Source organism: Drosophila arizonae, chromosome 3, assembly GCF_054131065.1.
Source record: "Drosophila arizonae isolate 15081-1271.41 chromosome 3, UAZ_ARI_1.0, whole genome shotgun sequence".
Classification (NCBI taxonomy): domain Eukaryota; kingdom Metazoa; phylum Arthropoda; class Insecta; order Diptera; family Drosophilidae; genus Drosophila; species Drosophila arizonae.
The window spans coordinates 8424679-8445727 of record NC_142923.1 but is presented as its reverse complement, the minus strand read 5'-3'; the positions used below and the strand labels follow the sequence as shown (position 1 = coordinate 8445727).

Here is a 21049-nt window from a genome sequence, read left to right as displayed (position 1 = left end):
AGCCCCACACATTCTGGGAAAATAAAATTAGCTTGAAGGCCTTTGCAATAAAAATAAAAGCCTGTAAAGCTAAAGGGTTTAATAAAACATAAATTAAAATATTAAAAAATTACCTAAACAAATAAATGCAGACAAAATAAACAAATAATATAAAATTTAAATAAAATATAATACAATTTAATTAAAATATTTAAATAAAATTTTATTAATAAATTCATATACAATTTATTTTTAGGTTTCTAATGCCTCATAATTTAAAGTAACTAAATAAATAAATGCTAATAAATAAACAAATATAATAAAAATTAGATTTATTCATAAAATTGAAATATAATAACAAAATATTATTTTTTTATGTCTCATAATTTGCTTTAATTCAAAATAATTTCATTTTTATTAAAAAATGGAAAACCAAATATTGAAATGCATATATGAGCTTTCATTTTATTTTATACATTACTTAAAAAGTTTACCAAATATAATTAAAATATATGCACATATATCTTAAAAAATGTTCAATCAACCTTTTCACAGCTGTTCGCGGAATCCATTCAGAGCTTTTGGTTCACTACATGCCGACCTACTCTGTGATCCTATGCGTGGGAAGGAGCTGATTCCATATAGACAGCCACGCAATGAATTTAGTTGCAGTTCACTCGAAAAGGAGCTCGTTGGAAGAGAGAAGAGCAAGAGCGAGCATTGTGGAACTTGTGCCAACAAATTGACGTTTCTTTGGCTACAAATTGGCGTGGCCCGCGTTTCACACCGTCTCCAATGCTGTTATTGTTGTTGTTTTCATTTTTGTGTTGCCTTTAAATGATTTTCCATTTGCACATTTCACCCAGCTAAATGTTTGCCTTTCATTTCGTTGTTGTTGTTGTTGTTACTGCCAGTGGCAAAAATTTTCATTCATAAAAAAGGTGAACGATTGTGGGCGTCTCGAGCATCGAGCGTCGAGCATTGAGCACGAAAAACAATAAAAGGCGCTGAAGAAGAAGAAAAAGAAGGAGAAGAAGAGGAAGCAGCAGCAGCAACGGCAATGGCCTAGGCAGACGAACAGGCGTAGAAATCGGCGAGCGAAAGGGGGCGATTGTAGGAAAAGGGGTGTCGTACGCAAAAGAGCGAGAGAGGGGATGAGGAAGAGATAGACAGAGAAAGCCAAGAAAGAATACGGACAAAGTTTTGCACAAGTTTGTCGCGATTGTTATTGCTGTTGTTGTTGTTGTCGCCTCTTTTACGTTTGTATTTATTTATACTTATTAATACAACACACATGCACAGCTATCTCTGTGTGTGTGTGAGTATTTTTATTTATTTTCTTTTTATTCAACGCGCGCCTTACAAAAAAGAAAAACGGAAATTTTGGTTTCCAAATATTTGATACACATTTTTTTTTTGCAAAAGAGAAAAACAATACGAAATTGTAACTGTACCTAGTGTATGTATGTATGTGCTGTTAGCTGTATGTGTACTTGTGTGCGTGTGTGTTAGTGCCCGACTTGTCACATTGTTAAAACCTCAGTAACCCAAAGCCAGGCAGTTGGCATTTGTGCGGTAAAGCTCCAACGAGCGACTACCACAGCCAATGGGCCCCTCTCGCTGTCGTACCCCTACCCCCTCCATCGTCACTAATGGTGTAACCCCATCAAAACGAACAACATCTAACGAAAAATGTCGAGGCAATGCCAGCAAAATGTTAGAGACCAAAACAGAAAACAGAAAAAAAATAAAATAAAAAAAAAAAGCAGGGACTCGCACAAACTGTTGGTCGATAAGGTTGTCCAAATCAAAACATTGAGACCGAAGACGTCTGCTCGCTTGGGCAGACGGTGGGCGGGGCCAGCAGCCTGTGACATAGGCAAACAAAAACGGCGAGGGCTTAGGGATAATACCTAGTTTGAGTTGGCTCAATTTGGCTATACCCTGCAAACATAAACTAGGTTAACGCGGGTGGGCTGCAACTGTATATTTGAATGAGGGTGACAGAGGAAATTCAATTATTAAAGTGAGAGCAGTTAGGAAATAGAAATATTGAAGAAGGATAAAAACACAATCAAAGCAGTTCTAATAGTGGAAAAACGAGCAATTCTTAAATGGCTTTCGTATACTCTAGAAAAAATATTGATATAAGAATGCAAAATTTTAAAACTCCTTCGAAAGATTCTTTTATTCTATTAAGACGTTTCAAAATAAATATTCAAATTAGCTAGTTATGTAATTAGATATAATCTAATCATCTTGGGAAATCAAGAAACGAATGTAAAACTAAAAACTGAAAAACTAAAAGAACTAGCTTTGAAAATATTACTATAAAAATAATTCTTTCTTTCATCTACAAAAAAAAAAAAATAATAATAATAATTATAACAAATGGAATTCAGAAAACAGTGTTTCTCCTCTTTTAAGTTTTCATTTGCAAACAGGATATCCCCTGGTCAATCACTCTCCATGCTGTCCCTCTTGAGTTTTTCATTTATAGCCTGAAGGCAATCGTACACTGGGTTAGAGTTGAGCTCTCGACTTATACTTTAAGCTCGCCTCCAATTTTTGAATTTCTCAAGATTTATGCGCCACGAAGGGAAAAACCCAGAAAAATAACTTTGATGAGGGACACATAAAGCAGACAGCAAGGGCAAAAGAGCTACATAAAGAACAGCTGCTGATATATAATATTTGATTTTAAATGTTCAAGTTCTTGCATTTCTTTTCATCTTCTGTTTCAATTTAATGCCAAATATGGTAAGTTTTGATTGAGTGCCAAATTGATGGGAAAACGACGGATACCAGACGAGAGCTTATAACTATCCCACAGATACAATAAAAAGACAAAATTGAGTTAGAAAAAGGCAAAACCTTTCTTAGAAACATATTATGTATGTAGGCCTCGCAATTATGTTTTTTTTTTTTCTTCTTCTTCATCTCCTATTTCCAGAAATTGAATTTAATTGGGTCCACAAACAAAAACTCAAACTTGAGCCGGGCATAAAGCAGCGTAATTAAAGCGAAATTTACTGAAAAGTATCCCAAAAAAAAAAAAAAAAAAGAAATAACTAAAATGAAAGTAAACTGTAATTGAATGAAGACAAGCTGACCCTATTATCAAAGTTGGCCCAAACAAATTAAAAAGCCTTAAGAAGCAATTAGGAAATAAATTTAAGAAATGTTTTAAGAGTTTAGAGCTTAAGTAAAATATGTGAAGAGCTCCGTTTGATTTAGTTACCCGCATAAAATGCACATAAAGAATACATTTATAATTAACATACGAGAATAAATGTTTACAGAATTTTTTTGTTTTCAAATTCTTCTCCGACTAATCAAAATATTTTTATGTGTAACTTTAAAATTTATCTTATATACTATTGTTTTGTTTTTTTTTTTTTATCCTTTAGCACATAAAGCTATTTTTAAAGCATATTTCTAATTGTTTATAAGCGCAGAGAAATATATTTTTAACAATTTTACTAAGCATATTTAAAAAAAAAATTGTTTGTTGATAATAATTTATTTTATTTTTTAATAGCTTTTTTGGTTGCAAAAATAAAAAATATCTACCCAACTTTTTGTTACTTGTTTTTATTTATTTTAAATGTATATTTTAATTTTATAATTTCTTTTTTTTTAAGAATTTTTGGCGCTTCCAAGAAAAATCCTCATATTTTGTTTTTCGTTTGTTGCTTGGCTAACAAAAATATATTTTCAAGGGCACATTTGCATAACCAAATGCAGAAGGACAAATCTAGCAACTGTTAGCCAACAAATGTTGCTCTATTTTCATTTTATTTTTATAGATGTATATACTTATATTATTTTTTATTTTATGTGCAGCACAAATAATGCATGCCTCATTTGCAGCTGCACCTGAAGGCTTATTAAATTCAACGAGCTTGCACAATATTAATGCAGGCATACATGTGCATACAAATATATATATTTACATATGGTTGGTCAAAGCGTCTGCGTCTTCCTGTTGACAAACAGCCATTACAGCAACAACAGCGACAAGATGAGCAACAAAATGAAATTATGATACCACAAGTCAGAGGAGCAACAAACCGGCCGAGCCAGTTGGCAGATTCGATTTACGTCAACATCATCGTCTGTCGGCTGTCCCACAGACACACACACACACACCCGACACCCCACACCCGACACACGCACACATGCATCCGGCGGTTAGGGGCAGTCATGTAAATGTGATGCACACCCCTGTCCCTCTCCCTATCTTTGTGTTCCTCTATGTATCGCAACTGGCTATCTCTTGCTTTGTCTATGTTTCCCGCTTCGCATGCGATATAATTATTAATAATAAAAACAAAGTGAAAATGTTTTTAATGTTGTTGTTGTTGTTTGTGTTGTTTTTGTTGTTGTCTTTGTTGTCGTTGTCCTCGTTGATGCATTTCCGCTGGGCTGCACTGTGACTTGCGTAGGTAATTAACACACACAGCAGGAGGGGCTTCTGGCTGAGAGCACAGCCAGTGGAGGTCCGTCATCAAAGTGGACACCAGAGACAGTCGAGACAGCAGCTAAAACTGTGCGACAATTGAAAACTTTGTCCCGTAAGTGTTTTTCTCTACTCTAACAAAGTGGGGCATCCGCAGCAGTTGAAGTGCTTCAACTAACTAACTTTCAGATATTGTTATAAATCTGTTGTAACTAAGCTGAGCAAAAAACTTTTAACTTTCAGCTCAAACAAGTTCGAAATCGATTAAAAAAATTTTGCCAGCGAAGAAGCCAAACAAAATTAATAATAACAACAAAACAATTTTTAAATGGTTTAATAGAATTAATTTATATACTCGACTAACTATTGTTAAAAATCGTATTTTATTAAAATTATTATTAAACTCAATTTAAGTACAAATAAAATCTGTTTCCAACGCTAAATTTAAAAGACAAATATATACAAAAAATTATTATTACAGAAACACAAAATATCAATAAAAGATATTTAATAAAATAAATAATAATAATTAATAAAATAAAAGGTTTTTGGGTCCCTTAATCACATCATATTCTATTTAGGCTGCCGGCAAATTTTTTTTTTTTTTTTTGCTAGCATTTAAAAGTCCCTAAATTTCAAATGTCTTTTGTTATCAAATGTTTTTTTTTTCAGTCCTTTTTTATTTTGCTTTTATTTTCTTCTTTTCTTTTTTGTTTGTTTGTTTATTTTTATCGTGCTTGACTTTGGCAGTGCGCTAATTATGACATTTTTCTTTCGAGCAATTACTGCCAAATGCTTGAGAGCACATTCAACATTAAGTATACGCCCCGTCCCGCCCCCATTGCCCCCTATTTCGTCGCTCAGTAGCTAATACCCCTTGCTGCGCAGCAAGTACATTTTGCTTTTCATTTGAAATTAAATTAAATGCTTATTTTTAAACTCGATTTGTAAAATTACATTTCGGGGATTTGGCATTAATTGCAGCAGCTGATGAATTTAGCTACATATATGTGTATGTGTATGTGTGTTTGACTTATGTTTGCCTGTATAATGCTTGATTTTTATATAACTTTTATTTATGTTTGAAAACTTGGCACAGTTTCCACCCCAGCCAAATTGCAGCATGACGCAATTGACACGGCGACGAATGCTTTGAATTTTCTCACAGATTTTCTTTGCGTCTTTTTCTGTATACCCTGCACCCATTGAAAATGGGAAATGGGTATAATGGTTGCGCTAAAATGTATGTAATAGGCAGAAAGAGGCGTGACAGACCTCATGAAGAATATATTCTTGATGAGGGAGACGAGCTGATAGATCTGAGATCTCAAAACCTTTAAGAGATAGAGACTTGCAAGAAAAGCTAGGCATATATTCAGTTATCAATTCCTCTGAGGATATAGAGGATTTCGTAGTCGAGCAGTCTCGACTAGATTACTCTTACTTATTTTCTTCTTGTTGCTTTTGGTTTTCGATTTTTGGCTTCAATTTGTTGGCAGCCAAATTGCAAACTAAATGTGCAGCAACAAATTATACAGTGTAGTCATTATTTTGCAGTTATTTCGCAGGCATACGTTAATTACTTGCAAATTGCGTATACGACGCGTTGTCTGCTAAAATACATATAACTTATTCTAAAATTCTATTACTTGACGCACGCAGCCAAACCAAACGAAATGATTACCACAAATCAGCAGATTAAATCGAAATTACTCATTATTATGCGAATAGCTATCATAAATATAATTTTTACTTGCCTCATCATTTTCGTGAACATCATCATCATCGTGATCATTAGAAAACGTGCCAACTTAGCCGTGGCAAAGCAGCTAGAGCACAATTTATTCAGCTCTTGTAAACAGAAATATTAAAAGGCAATTGGCCGTTTGCTTAGGTCAAATAGATTTTTCTTTGCGTGGTTCCAAATTGAAATCAGGAAGTATTTTCAATTGGGACTTTTTTCATAATTATGTTAATAAATATTTATAGCTTTGATTTTTTCGACAATCAATAAAATATACAGAAAAATTTGTATTTATTATTATTATAAAAGTTGCAGCAGCTCTTGGTACAGTAATCAGTCGATGAATAGATATTCTACACATGAGCTTTACTACTCCCAAACAGTAATGCGCATATTGTGTTATTTTTTCAAAAATGATTTATTTATTCATGAATCGTATCTTTACAGAAATTCCATTATATGTTTATACCTTTTCAATGTTTCTTCAGTTTAAACAAGAGGGAAACGATCCAGTTCTAGACAAATTTGTGGTTCCCAAAAATTCAACAATTGTCTTACTTCCTAAAGAGTCATTCAAATACAAGTTCATTCACATAAGCATAATTCTATATAAATATATTCTATTTAACTTTTCTCCTTTATTTATACAAAGCGTCTGACATTTGTCTACCTTTGTTTAACACTCCACTGCTTCGCAAGCATCCGCATGCTGGCACATTCTTTGGATATCAGCCCTGATTTAGAGCTCCCTTGACACTACGGCCCAAACCAAATTGTAGCTCAGCTCAAGCGTTATAAATCTAAGCAGGAAAAGTGAACCAGAACCAAAAAGTTTTTACCGCTGCGGCATTTGGCATATGCCGCTTGGTCAAGGCAAAGATTATTATTGAATATTTTATTTTGCAGCGGGCGCTAAAGCACACACAAACACACACACCCAGACACACACAGAGTGTATACATTTGAATATAGGAAATATATTGAGCCAAAAATTACAAACTCAGCTGAAAATTATGGCATGAAAATTTTCAATGAACGCCCAACGCCAAAATATTGTCGAGTGCGAGCCGCACTTGAGAATTTTTTGTTGTTGCTGAGTGCACAGTGTGAGAAGCGCAAAGAGAGGCGCATAGTAGATATAGCTGTTGATTTGAGGGGAGAAAGGCCACTTGAGAAACAGGCGCGCAAATTTGTTGCCAACTTTTGCGGGAAAAAAAAGAACCATTGCTGTATATAATGCCATATTTATATATATATTTGTGTGTGTGTATATTTATGTATTTGTGTACGGTACACTAATTTGCTGCCGTCGCGCTGCTGCTTCTTGGCGTTTATCGTGCGCAACATTTTACATATTTATTTAGGCTATATTTGCCGTTTTCATTTTATGTATGGGCTAAGGATACAAATAAAAGGCAGTGGCAAGGACAAATGTACCAAAAGGAAACATCGATTTTATTATTTTTTTTTTCGTTCTCAAATATTTATTTTTATGTGAAGCACTTTAAATAAATACTTAAAGCGACACATTTGATATGAAATAAAAAAGAAAAATGGAAAATGAAAAAACAAATTGTGAATACATAAAGCTTTATCAGCTCCTTTAAATATCAAATTTAATTTATGATGAAAAACTTTAGAGTTGTTATAGGATAATATAACTTCTTCTGACCAAGGGCTGCAGCCGGAAAATATATAAATTGAGCCTAGAGAACAGTTAAAAATGAAAACTGGTAAATGAGTATACGATCCTTGAATATCAGCATTTGAATTACTGTAAATAGGCTTAAGCTTTTCATTTTAGGTATACACATAAGACTTGGATTTCAGAGAAAATCATTTCTTGAATTCATCAATTAAAATGGTTTTACTAAAGTTTCTTCTCTCTCACTCTTTTTAGCTCGCCCTCTCTCTCTCTCTTTCTCTCTCTCGCATCCTCATTTTTTCCGTTTCTCTCACTCCTTCCTTCCTACTTTTTCTCCATTAGTAAATCGTCTAACTGAAGCTTTAAATATATATTATAAAAACTAAGAGCAGTTAAATAAAATAAATACAATTATAAATAATCATTCAGACGTTAATAAATTGCAATTTAAATTTTTAAAATATATAAACAGCTAGTGCTTAAAAAAATGTTGTAAATTCCTTAAAATCATTTCATGTTTAAGCTTCATTTTAATAAAGCAGCTTTTTTGCATAATAAAATTGCAGGCACAAAAACCATAAGCTGACCTCTTATAAACTTTGACCATGAACAAAGACATTATTCATCTGCTTTATATATATTTGGTGCTCTCATTCCTTTAATTTACCCTCAATTGTTTCGGCTAGCATATTATTTTGTGGGTTGGCTGACCCATGTTTAATGCGCTTATTGAACAGACCAGCCACAATGGAATACAAATGAACTTTGTATAACCGAAACGGCCACAAAATCGGTTTACAGCAAAAATTCAAACAGAATTTTACTATAATTTATTTAAATGCACCAAATTTGTATAAATCCATATGCATTTCTAATCAATGTTAGTTGGCAAAAAAAAATAATTATTTAAAATGAATCATAAATACACACACACACACACACACAGAGTGACCAATGCGAAAAGTTAATTATGCGCAAATCGAAACCAAATGTTTTCGATCAGCCAAATGGGCAGCATGTCGAACAAAATTAACACTAATGAAACAAATGTAAATCAAGCCAACCACTGAAACACGACGCCCATTTGCGGAACTCAAAACTAGAAACGAGCAGCAAAAAAAAAAAAAAGAAAAAAAAACTAAAAGAATTATATTTATATATAATAGCTCAAATGCTGATTTTAGCTCGAGGAATATGAATAGTAGGAATATACCCTTGAAAAGTGCTGTGTGATTTTATTGTATGTATGTAAGTATGTTACATAAAGTATGAATTATATGAGTGAATGTTTTATTATTGTACGGTATTTAAAATTCATTGAAAATAATCAAATAAAAATGTATTGGAATATTTAAAATTCATTAAAAGCACATAACAAATAATAAATAAAATAATTAATTAACTTAATAAAATAAACTAAAAAATAAGTCAAAATTGTTTGAACTCTTGTCCATATAATTATTATTTAAGGAATTTCTACCACATTTTTTTAATAGTAGACATTTAAATTCGTTTCAAAATATATCAAAATATTTGTATATAGATTAATCTTTATTAATTTTAATATACCCACTTGTGCTCGCCTAATTGCAACAGGGTATAAAAAGCACTGCGTACGTGAAGGGAAAGGACTTGCTCCATTTAATGGCCAACTGTCCATTTGCCATCAAATTCAGGAATAAAAAAAAAGCAAAATACACATAATGAGCACGAAATGTATATATGTACACAAGCAGACATCAATATAAAATATATTTAAAAAGTATATATATGTACATAAAAAACATTTCAAGTGCCTGCAAAAGCAAATGGCTAACAAATTATTTATGAATGTTAATCAGATTTCATGCATTTTTCTTCACGCTACTAATGGAATTTATAATTTTTGTTCGAGTGCTTAACTCCGGCTGAAAAATGTAATTAAATTGGCGTATCAATAAAAATCCAAATGTGCTCTGTAGCGCTAATTTGCTGTCTGTTTGGTTCACGCCTTCCTAAAGTGCCATGATGCGTATGAGTAATGGGCGATGGAACAATAACTAATCATGATCTATGCCAGCTGACAGAGCCAATAAACTCGGTGTGCTTGCTTGGCTGCCTGGCTGGCTGCTTGAATACTTCTCGAATAGAACGATTGCCACCAGATAAAGGCCTCCATAAATGCCTTCTACACTGCTGACTTTCCGCTGCTAGCTGAATCAGACCTACGCGGATGGGTTTGGGGCAGGGGCTGAGGCAGGGGGCAAGGCCAAAGGGGCAGTGTGTGGAGCAGACGCAAATGCAGACACAAAAGCAGACGCCGCGTCGACGACGACAACAACAACAACATCAGAAAAACAAATAGGATCATTGCAGAACGGGTGTTTACGATTTAGCAATACACCTGTATTTGACTTTATTGAGAAAAGTCTGATCGATAATTATGAACATGAGTGCAGTGTATTCCCTCCAAGGTCCTGTATACCGGATCACATATTGAAAAAGCGTATAGGTTCTATTGCATACCCTTACCAAATTGTAAAAATTACTTAGCTACACCTCCTGTTTAGTTCTCCAATAAAATTAATCATATAGAGTGTTATGCAAATGGATTTCTGAGAATTTAAATACGCCCAACATAAATACAAATATTAAAACATATACACATATTTAAAATATATAATAATTTAATATATGGAATAGAATTGATTGATTCTCTTACCCAAAATACTGGATCCCCCTCAATTAGACAACTAAAAACCTATATACCCGTTTACATCTACATTTCACACCAATATAAACAGTAGTATAAATAGAAAAAAAAAAAAGAAGAAAAAAACAGAGAGAAAGAAAGAGAGCAGAATATATTGCCAAAATAGCAAAGTAATTGCGAATCGTAAAACTCGTACAGGCATATATAAATGCTATATAGAGCAGCTACCCCAAATGGCTAACAGTTCTACCATATGTATGTGTGACTGTGAGTGTGTAGGTGTGTGTGTGTGTGTGTGTGTGTGTGTGTGTGTGTGTGTGTGTGTGTACTTGAGAGGGTCGTTTATGCGCTAAGCTATTGAATATGTTTATAAGGCCCATTTGCTTTGCTCAGTAAACACACTTTTCAGCACTTTATCAGCCAGTTTATCAGCAAGTTAAATGTAAGTGTAAGGCAGGTGAGACTTAAGTATTGCCAACTGGCAACTGAGCAGGTAAGCTGTGAAACATAAACTTGTTTAAACAATTACTCAATTTATATATTTTCTTATTTTTATCCGATATTTATTTGATATTTAAAATTCTGTCAAACACTTTAATAGACCCTCGCAAAATGTTAGCTTTATTTATATTTATTTTTAGCTTCATGCTCTCTCATTAAATACGCCCGTATGTGAGTTTGTATTGTTGTGTGTGGAAGCCGTGTGAATGCCTCGGCCCCTTGTCAGATGTTGACGCGTCGCACGGCTGATGATGCTGGCGATGATTAGCAACGAGCCAGCTTGACACATTACGCATACGCACAGTATGCCAAAGGCCTTGTATCTCTCTCTCCGTCTCGCTATCCTTTCTCTATCTCACTCTCCCTCCCTTTCTCTCGCTCTCCGCCTTTTGAGTTAATTGACGTAAGTGCACTTCCAGTAAGTTGCACGCAAGTGCAATTAAACAGCTTGGCACAAGGCGGCATTAATGTTGGACGCCAGACGTCTGGCAGCCAGGATATGGGCCAGCTTTCACTCTCCCTCTCTAGCAGTCGATCTCCCTCTCTCTCGCTCTCTCTATCTTTCGCTTTCTTTCATCTTTTGCGTATCGTTTGTCTTCATTCATTGCGCTATAAAAGTCGTAAATTGTAAACGCTTTGTAGGTCATTGCTGCCAGCCAGCACAGCTAGCAAGTTTCAGTCGAACTTTTGCAGCCACCGCCACCTGCAGTCCGTCCGGCCGTCCGTTCGTCCGTCTGCCTTTTGTAAGTAACAAAGCGAAAATTTATTCGCTTGACTGAACGGTCAGCAAAATGGCGCCAAAGTTCAAAGCTCGCATCAGCAACTGCAGCAGCAGAAAGAGCAGCAGGAGTAGCAGCAGCCACTCAATGGCTGGACAATGCTGCAGATACGTCTCGCATCGCAGCTCTTTGTTTATGGGGCTTGGGTCATTCGGCTGAGGTTGAAGTTGAGGTTGAGGTTGAGCCGTAGCCGCTGCTTGCAATTTTATTGCAAATTGTTTTCAACCTATTTTTTTTTCTTCTTCTTTTGCGGTCATGCAAAATGCAGAGCATGCCCTCAAACGTGGCGAAGCGTTTGCAACCAACTGGCATTTGGCTATAAAACAAAATGTTGCTGCAGTGGCTCAGAGCCTACACAATGGCTGGTTCGTTGGTCGGTTGATGGGTGTGCGAGGGGCACACATAGTCCATAGCCCGTACCCCGTACTCCGTACTACGTAGTCTGTAGCCTGTAGCCCGTAAGTGGCAGCATTCCATACGTGACGTGACACGTGATGTTGCCTCGAAACTTAAAACATGATTTGGGCGTGCGGGCGTGGTATGAAAGAGTTTTCAATGGATGCTATGTGAGAACAGCTAAAAAAAAACTAGAAAATAATGCTATCAAACATCTCTGCTGAATTAAAGATAGTCGGGGCAACTTACTAAACAAACAACTAAAATAAATAATATATAAGCTCTACAATAGTCGGTGCTATCAATTTTATATAAACTTTCAACACGATATCTATGTGATATATTCGGAACTTATAGAAAGCGATCAATATTATTCAACATAAAATGTTATTAACTATAACTTCTTATCACTTGGTGTTTTTGGCGATATCACTTGCCGACATTAGGAGTGAGTGTAAAATATAACCTTTTTATATATGTATTAATTATTATATTTTTTTTATATAGTGTACATTATAATAATATAATATCACACGAGTCATTCGATATGTCACAGACAGATAGCATTGTAATGATTGTATATGTATATCATTCGTGACATTTATCAAAAACTAAAACTCTTTTTGAACCTCTTTCCAAGCTTATTCAAAATTCCAATGGTTTTAATGCTTTGCTTCCTACGCATACACATAAAAGTATTTATTGAAATGCAAGCCGTGCATACATATGCCAAAAACAGTACGGGGGCTTACACATACACACACACACATATGTACTTATGTATGGAAAACAACAGAGAGAGCATAGCAATTTGCAGGCAAGACGAGAGTTTTGTACTATTTGAAAGTATTGTTATGTGTATACACACAGTATATTATATAAATATGTGTACAATGTTACATACATGTAATTACATGCATACATACATACGTATGTACAATTAATTTGGCACACATTGCCGCATAATTAATTTTCGACTCTTTTTTTTATTTATTTTGGTCGTCTCCGACGCAGTCGCCACTGCGGCAATTGAGTAAATCCGTGGCAATTGGCAATTATACAAAATTTCGCGCATAGACAATTGCAAGTCCCACTGCAGACAGACGTAAATAGATTGTAGGCACTGTGTGTGTGTGCTAGGTTAGGGTTGACACATTTGCTTCGCTCGGTGAAAGTGCCAAAGTGCGAAAGAGAGCAAAGCTAAATCGGGCTGTGATTGATGACAATGGTAGACTCCAATAATATGCCCACTGACAGGCAACAAATGATTCATCTGTCACACTCACACACACTCCACGCACGCCTACATGCCAAAGGTTATGTGAACTTTAAATGTGAAGAGCATTTTCAGTTGTGTGGAGAGCTTTAAGCGACATGCATGCTAATAAATAACTGTTCTGCTACTCACCGAACGCTACTCTGCTACTCTCTCTCTCTCTCCCTCTTTCTATGTCTGTATGTGTGTTCCTATGTAACTATTAAAGCGCCGTCGGCGTCAAAGTTGACTGCGCTAATGGCAATGCGCCTTATGATATTTACCGTAAACCACATACGAGCACATTATCCATGAGACCTGCAGGTGTCACAACATTGTGCGCGGACACACACATATGTACATACATATGTATATATGTTCTTATATGCAGATGTAGATACATACATATGTACTAGGATTCACCGTTGCGAGCATACCATAGCAAATCCCGCGATACAAATCCGCATAACTTCAAACGTTGCCGACGTCGACGTCGTTTATTTGTATAAAATTAGTTTATGACGCGCTAAAACAAAAGGCGCACAAACACACACGAACATACTACTTGATGAACACACACTGCCTTTAAACAGACACTTAAAAAGTGCTTTGTGCGCCAAAGTTTATTATTTTAATAATTCGTTATATTTTGGCGGCTCTTTGACGTACAGCAACAAAAACGGCCAAGCGGACTGCACCGTGTGAATCGAGCATGGCAACTATTTAAACCGAATGTTAAACCACGAATTTACACGAGAAAAAAATTATAATAATAATACAACACAAAACTCGAATGCATGATATGCCAACAATTTGTTTATAATTGTTGCCATTGGTGTTGCTCCAACATGTGTGTGCGTTATTAATTGCAATAAATGATGCCAAGCGTAGGCGTTCATTTTTGTTGTTTTTTTTTTTTTTGGCTTTAGCATTTGTGCGTAACGTACCATTCAAATATGCACTCCAGCGCCATCTAGCAAGTTTGCGGATAGCAATAGTTGTGCGCACTCGCTTATCGATATTGATCTGTTCAAACTGTTATTCAAGTAATTTTGTATGCTATATTTTATTTAAATATTCAAAGTAATGCAAATTAATTTAATTAATATTATTTTTAACTCGCTATTCAAACTACAGCGCCATCTAGCGCTATTAGCGGAATGCGAAATGCATGTGAACGATAACTTAGCGCGCTTTGCTACCGATAATTGAATTTGTTTTGAATTTGATAGATCATTTAATAAATACAGATGTGATATGTATATACGCTAAAAATATAATAAACTTTATTTAATTTACAATTCTTAAATGCAATAATTTATCAATTGAATATGTGACAGGGAGCTACATCCTCAATCTCTTGGCCATCAAGCGTTTTTATCTGACATTCACACAGAAAATGCACAATTTTGCGTTCCGCCTGCCTTCGTTGCTCCACATTCAGCCCATCCAGCAGCATTTGGACCTTGCTTAGCAGGCTCTTTGATGTCTGGGCGGGCGTATTATTAACTGCCTGTTGCAGAGCTTGGAGGCAATCCTTCGACTGTTGTAGCACGGTCTCCATATTTGAGATAACTGTCCCCATTAGCTTTTCAGCTGTGGGTAAGGCTGGATCCTCCTCTCTGCAGGAGGCTGAGGGATCAGAGACTGATGCATCTGTTAAACTTGTCTCTACAGTTGTCTCCTGCTGCTCTCCTACTAGCTGCTGCTGATGTAACTGCTGCTGCTCCGGTTCTAGTTCTGTTTGCTTCAACAAATCATGCTCGTCGAGTACAAATTCCATATGCGCTTTATGGTCCGTCTCGTTCAGCACCTCGAAATCCTGTTGATGCTCATACTGTAGCTCCTCATCCTCCTCTAGTTCCTCCTCATCCTGGTCATTGTCTGTGCTATAAGGATAGTCTGCGCCCCAAATGAGATTCGTCACCCTCTTCGTTTGTTCTTGTCCTTGAGCGACTTTTGGTGGTCTGCCCCGTTTCTTGATATTCTCGATGATCAGCGGCACACCCTTGCGAAAGTGCCGACCCAGAAAGAGCAAATCATTAAAGTATCTCCAGGTAATCGGTGCCGATTGATTGATCTGATGATTGCGATATTCGCGTGCAAAGCGATCGCGCAGCTTTTTCCAACGATTATAGCACAGTTCCTCTAAATATGAATATTTATAGTAATAAAGTAGGTTCGCCAAATACTCTCCAGCTTACCCGAAACGCTTAGGCTCTCAGAAATTGCTCTCCAGGCATCATTTTTCGCTGATAAATTCTTGGAGATTCTTATTTTATGTCTATCATAGAGCACGGGATGAAGTTTGACCAGCTCAATAAGCTGCTGGCATAGCTCAATATCCTCTGCATTTTCCACGTAATCCTCCTCCCGCTGCTTCTTCTCCTGATCATCCAATCGCGTTCGTCGCGGCTTTCGATGCCGCGGCTCGAATTTCATTGCATCCAAATTTTCATGCTTAACCAAACCATGTTTGTAGTGATCTTTCAGGAAGAGCAGACGTGGAAACATATCCCAATAGGTGGGACTGTCGGGATTCTCCTGGAACCGACGAAACTCCTTGCCGAAGCGATCTCGAATACTTTTCCAACGGGTAATGCAGGCTCGCTCGCTGGCTCCCAGTTTTAAGGAAATGGTTTTCCACGCTGCGTCCTTGTTGGCTGCATTCTTGGCACTACGCGCACTGTCCTTATCATAAAGTATTGGATACTTTTCTATTAATTTAATCAACTCAACGTCATCCATTTATTTGTGTTTCTTAGCCAGATACTAAAATAACAAGAAACTGACTTTATTTATTTACTGTTTACGACTCTGCCTATGCCAGGGCTGCGTGCCCCTATCGATATATGTACACATATCGAACACATAACTTCGATACTTACATCGCTAAGCCATTCGTTTTAGCTGGTCACACACAAGTGCCAAGTACTGGCCACATGGATACGCGTAATGCACATTTCTGCTACTTTTACAGTAAATGAATAATTGCAATTAGTGAAAATTATAGCTGCAGCAGACAATAAATTGTAGAGCAAAAGAATAAGGACACACACACACCGTAACTGAAGTGTAAACATTGTAAAAGAAAATTGCTGAGGCAGCAAGCGTGATTGTGTGTGTGTTGGAATTTGCAAGTGTGTGTGCGCCCAGAGATCAGCCAAAAAAAGCCGACAGCAAACGCTGCGCCCATTTTTTGTTGTTGATTCATTAAATACGCTACACGCTCATATACAAACACACACACACATTTATACTCATATAAATATACCAAGGCTTGTGTGTATGTATATATGTTGTTTTTTCTTCATATGTGTGCATGTACGAATGCCTGTGTGTTGGTGAGTTGGAGCAGCCAGTCCAGCAATCTCCCCCATAATAAGTAACAGTGTCTCTCACACCAACACCAACGAACGTGTTCGCAGCAACGACTGCGACAACGGCAGAGGCGGCAGCAGCGGCAGCAAAGAAACAGTTACCGCACTAAAGAGCGCCGCATTCGCAGCCGGAGCGGCAAAAGCAACGTCATAAATTTGTCATCGCTTTTTGGTTATTCGCTAATTAAGCACAGTTAAATTTAATATTGAAAAAGAAAACAAACACACACATTAAATCAAGATGATATTGCTGGAAATCAATAATCGCATCATCGAGGAAACGCTCCTGGTTAAATACCGCAATGCACTGGCTGGGTGAGTCCTCTATTCCTATGTTTCGTTCGCTCTAACTGTAAAAGTGCCCCCATTTTCTATTTTATTTTTATCTATTTTCTTGCCTTATGCCTGTGTTATCAACTCGTTCCGATTATCAGCATATTTTACACGCACACACACGCATTGGAGAGCCTTAAAAATCGGGTGTAGTTCAAACTTGACGTACACTCATGCACTCTAATCAGTGTGCGTCTGAGCGTATGTGTAAGTGTATGAGTAAGTGACTATGCTCCCATCACCCGGAGCCAAGCACACAGTATTTATTGAGTTATTTTAGCTTGTTTATCGCATCATAATGCATAATCCCCCCTGTTATATGTATGTTAAACACCTCTCTTTCTCTCTCACACATGCACACGAGCTCAAATAACAAATGCACTTGAGTCATCGCCGCAGTCTCCGAAAGGGTACCGACTGCCAAAGCAATACAATACACTCAATGCTATACTCGGTGGAGTCAAAGTGGCATATTTTGGATTATTCTAATCTGTGTCTCAAATGCTCCAAAATTAACCCAAAGACGAACGGCATCCTGTTTAATCCTTTATATTAAAACAGATGACTTGTGTTCGTTTACAACTGACCAATTCTGTTAAATTATGAGGAGTCAAAGTGGCATATTCTGGGATTTGCTCTCGATCTGTGTCTCAAATACTCCCAAATAAACCCAAAGACGAACGGCATCCTGTTTAATTAATCATATTAATGCAGATGACTTGTGTTCGTGTACAATACCCTAAATCGGTTATACTCCTTGGAGCCATATTGGTGTTTCCTGTGTCGGAAATACTCTCAGATAAACCCAAACACAAACTCAAACTATTAAGGTCCGATTTAAGAACTTTCATTAATCAGACAATATTTCTATTTTGTATATTATCAGCTAGGCATGCTTTTGATAAGATATGGAATGAAGGGAATGGTTTATTAATATATTAATATTACAATTTTGTTAAATTTTTCATTGCAGACTCAAACCAGAATCGATAGATATATTAATAGCAGATTTCGACAGTGTTTTATATCATATTTCCAATGTAAATGGTGATAAAACAAAAGTGCGGGTGAGTCCTATATATTTTTTTTAAATTTAGTACTGTTTATTGCTAACTATTGAATAACAAAAACATATTTTACAAATTGAATAGATAAGCATCTCGCTTAAGTTCTACAAACAGCTGCAGGAACATGGAGCCGATGAGTTACTGAAGCGAGAATACGGAAGTCTGTTAACTGAGACAGAAAAAGGTACGAAAAATTATTGAGGTACAATAATGGGAATCGAAGTTAAGTGTTTTGAATTTGCTTTTAGGCTATAATGTTTCTGTACTTATTAATCTTGAGGATATACCCTCGGACTGGGAGCAGATTGCAAAGAGAATTGGACTGCTAAAACGCAATTGTTTCGCCTCTGTGTTCGAGAAATATTTTGACTTCCAGGAACAGGGCGAAGAGACCCAAAAGCGAGCAGTCATTAACTACCGCAACGATGAGACGCTGTAAGCAGTACATGTAATATAACTAAAGACTATATTTTAGTTAATCAAACCTTCATCGATAGTTATGTGGAGGCAAAGCCTGATCGTGTCACCGTAGTGTTCAGCACCATTTTTAGAGATGAGGACGATGTGATCATTGGCAAGGTATTTATGCAGGAATTGAGGGAAGGACGCCGTGCATCGCATACAGCGCCACAAGTGCTCTTCTCGCATCGTGAACCGCCGTTGGAACTGGCTAACAGCGATGCCCGGGTGGGCGATAACATTGGATATGTTACATTCGGTACGTAACTCCTCCACTTGCTGAAGTTCTGATCTACAGCCCATGGAGTCAAAGTGGTATATTTTGGAGTATAATTTACGATTGGTGTCTCAAATGCTCCAAAATCTATTTATAGACGAACGGTATCTTGTTCAATTATTCATATTAGGACAGATGACTTGTGTTCGTGTACAGAAGCTCCAATCTGTTATACTTTGATTTTATCCCAGTTTGTTTCAAATACTTCAATGTTAATGAATAGACGAAGGGCATTTTCTTTAGGAAGCTGCTTTATTTTAATGTGCTATACTATACGCTATGGAGTCAAAGTGGCATATTTAGAAATATATTCTATCAGTGTCTCAAATGCTCCTATATTAATTAATAGACGAACGGCATCCTGTTTAATTAATAATATTACAACAGATGACTTGTGTTCGTGTACACCTGACCTAATCTGTTATATTCTATGGAGTCAAAGTGGCATATTCTGGGATTTCCTCTCGATCTGTGTCTCAAATACTCCCAAATAAACGCAAAGACGAACGGCATCCTGTTTAATTAATCATATTAATGCAGATGACTTGTGTTCGTGTACAACTGACCAATTCTGTTATATTCTGTGGAGTCAAAGTGGCATATTCTGGGATTTCCTCTCGATCTGTGTCTCAAATACTCCCAAATAAACCCAAAGACGAACGGCATCCTGTTTAATTAATCATATTGATGCAGATGACTTGTGTTCGTGTACACCTAACCTAATCTGTTATATTCTGTGGAGTCAAAGTGGCATATTCTGGGATTTCCTCTCGATCTGTGTCTCAAATACTCCCAAATAAACCCAAAGACGAACGGCATCCTGTTTAATTAATCATATTAATGCAGATGACTTGTGTTCGTGTACAACTGATCAATTCTGTTATATTCTGTGGAGTCAAAGTGGCATATTCTGGGATTTCCTCTCGATCTGTGTCTCAAATACTCCCAAATAAACCCAAAGATGAACGGCATCCTGTTTAATTAATCATATTAATGCAGATGACTTGTGTTCGTGTACACCTAACCTAATCTGTTATATTCTGTGGAGTCAAAGTGGCATATTCTGGGATTTCCTCTCGATCTGTGTCTCAAATACTCCCAAATAAACCCAAAGACGAACGGCATCCTGTTTAATTAATAATATTACAACAGATGACTTGTGTTCGTGTACACCTGACCTAATCTGTTATATTCTATGGAGTCAAAGTGGCATATTCTGGGATTTCCTCTCGATCTGTGTCTCAAATACTCCCAAATAAACCCAAAGACGAACGGCATCCTGTTTAATTAATCATATTAATGCAGATGACTTGTGTTCGTGTACACCTGACCTAATCTGTTATATTCTATGGAGTCAAAGTGGCATATTCAGGGATTTCCTCTCGATCTGTGTCTCAAATACTCCCAAATAAACCCAAAGACGAACGGCATCCTGTTTAATTAATCATATTAATGCAGACGACTTGTGTTCGTGTACAACTGACTAATTCTGTTATATTCTGTGGAGTCAAAGTGGCATATTCTGGGATTTCCTCTCGATCTGTGTCTCAAATACTCCCAAATAAACCCAAAGACGAACGGCATCCTGTTTAATTAATCATATTACAACAGATGACTTGTGTTCGAGTACAATGGTTTTAAATTCCGATGAATAGACTTAATGGTTATGCGAATGACATTCTGTTTAACGCATTTTGTTTAGTCACTTACATGATTTATTCACACCTGAACAAAGTCTATTATACATCCTTAAGCCTAGTCTATTGTAATTAGACTAACAAAATATGTTTGGTTCATTTTTTGCAGTGCTATTCCCTCGACATACCAACAAGGAAACCCGGGATAATACTATCAATTTAATACACATGTTCCGAGACTATTTGCATTATCACATTAAGGTTCGTATCAGATCAGAATATAATCGGTAGTATATATATTAATACATTCCCACTTTATAACAGTGTTCAAAGGCGTACATTCATTCCCGCATGCGCGCAAAAACTTCAGACTTCCTCAAGGTGCTAAACCGTGCAAGGCCCGAATCGAAGAGTACGGAAAAGAAGACTATAACGTAAGCTAT

The 21049-nt window shown here is 36.5% G+C and overlaps 2 protein-coding genes across 2 annotated transcripts; one reads left to right on the top strand and one right to left on the bottom strand.

The window, feature by feature from the left end:
- Positions 1–14717: 14717 nt before the first annotated feature.
- On the bottom strand, positions 14718–17167 carry LOC108611725 (uncharacterized). The gene is made up of 3 exons (XM_018004504.2): positions 16342–17167; positions 15658–16225; positions 14718–15601 (listed from the first exon to the last, which is right to left on the bottom strand). The coding sequence occupies exons 2-3, from the start codon at positions 16199–16201 to the stop codon at positions 14775–14777; spliced, it is 1371 nt and encodes a 456-aa protein (XP_017859993.1). The 5' UTR covers positions 16202–16225; positions 16342–17167; the 3' UTR covers positions 14718–14774.
- Arpc2 (Actin-related protein 2/3 complex, subunit 2) lies at positions 17075–21044 on the top strand. Its single transcript, XM_018004506.2, has 7 exons — positions 17075–17148; positions 18140–18233; positions 18318–18417; positions 18482–18668; positions 18731–18951; positions 20776–20867; positions 20931–21044. Exons 1-7 carry the CDS (start codon positions 17075–17077, stop codon positions 21042–21044), a joined length of 882 nt encoding a protein of 293 aa, XP_017859995.2.
- Positions 21045–21049: the final 5 nt, after the last annotated feature.

Coding starts and splice junctions, on each gene's coding strand:
- LOC108611725 (XM_018004504.2), bottom strand. CDS start 16,201: ATGGATGACGTTGAGTTGATTAAATTAATAGAAAAGTATCCAATACTT. Junction 15,602..15,657: donor TGAGAGCCTAAGCGTTTCGG/GTAAGCTGGAGA, acceptor ATTCATATTTAG/AGGAACTGTGCTATAATCGT.
- Arpc2 (XM_018004506.2), top strand. CDS start 17,075: ATGATATTGCTGGAAATCAATAATCGCATCATCGAGGAAACGCTCCTG. Junction 17,149..18,139: donor TACCGCAATGCACTGGCTGG/GTGAGTCCTCTA, acceptor TTTTCATTGCAG/ACTCAAACCAGAATCGATAG. Junction 18,669..18,730: donor TACCGCAACGATGAGACGCT/GTAAGCAGTACA, acceptor CTTCATCGATAG/TTATGTGGAGGCAAAGCCTG.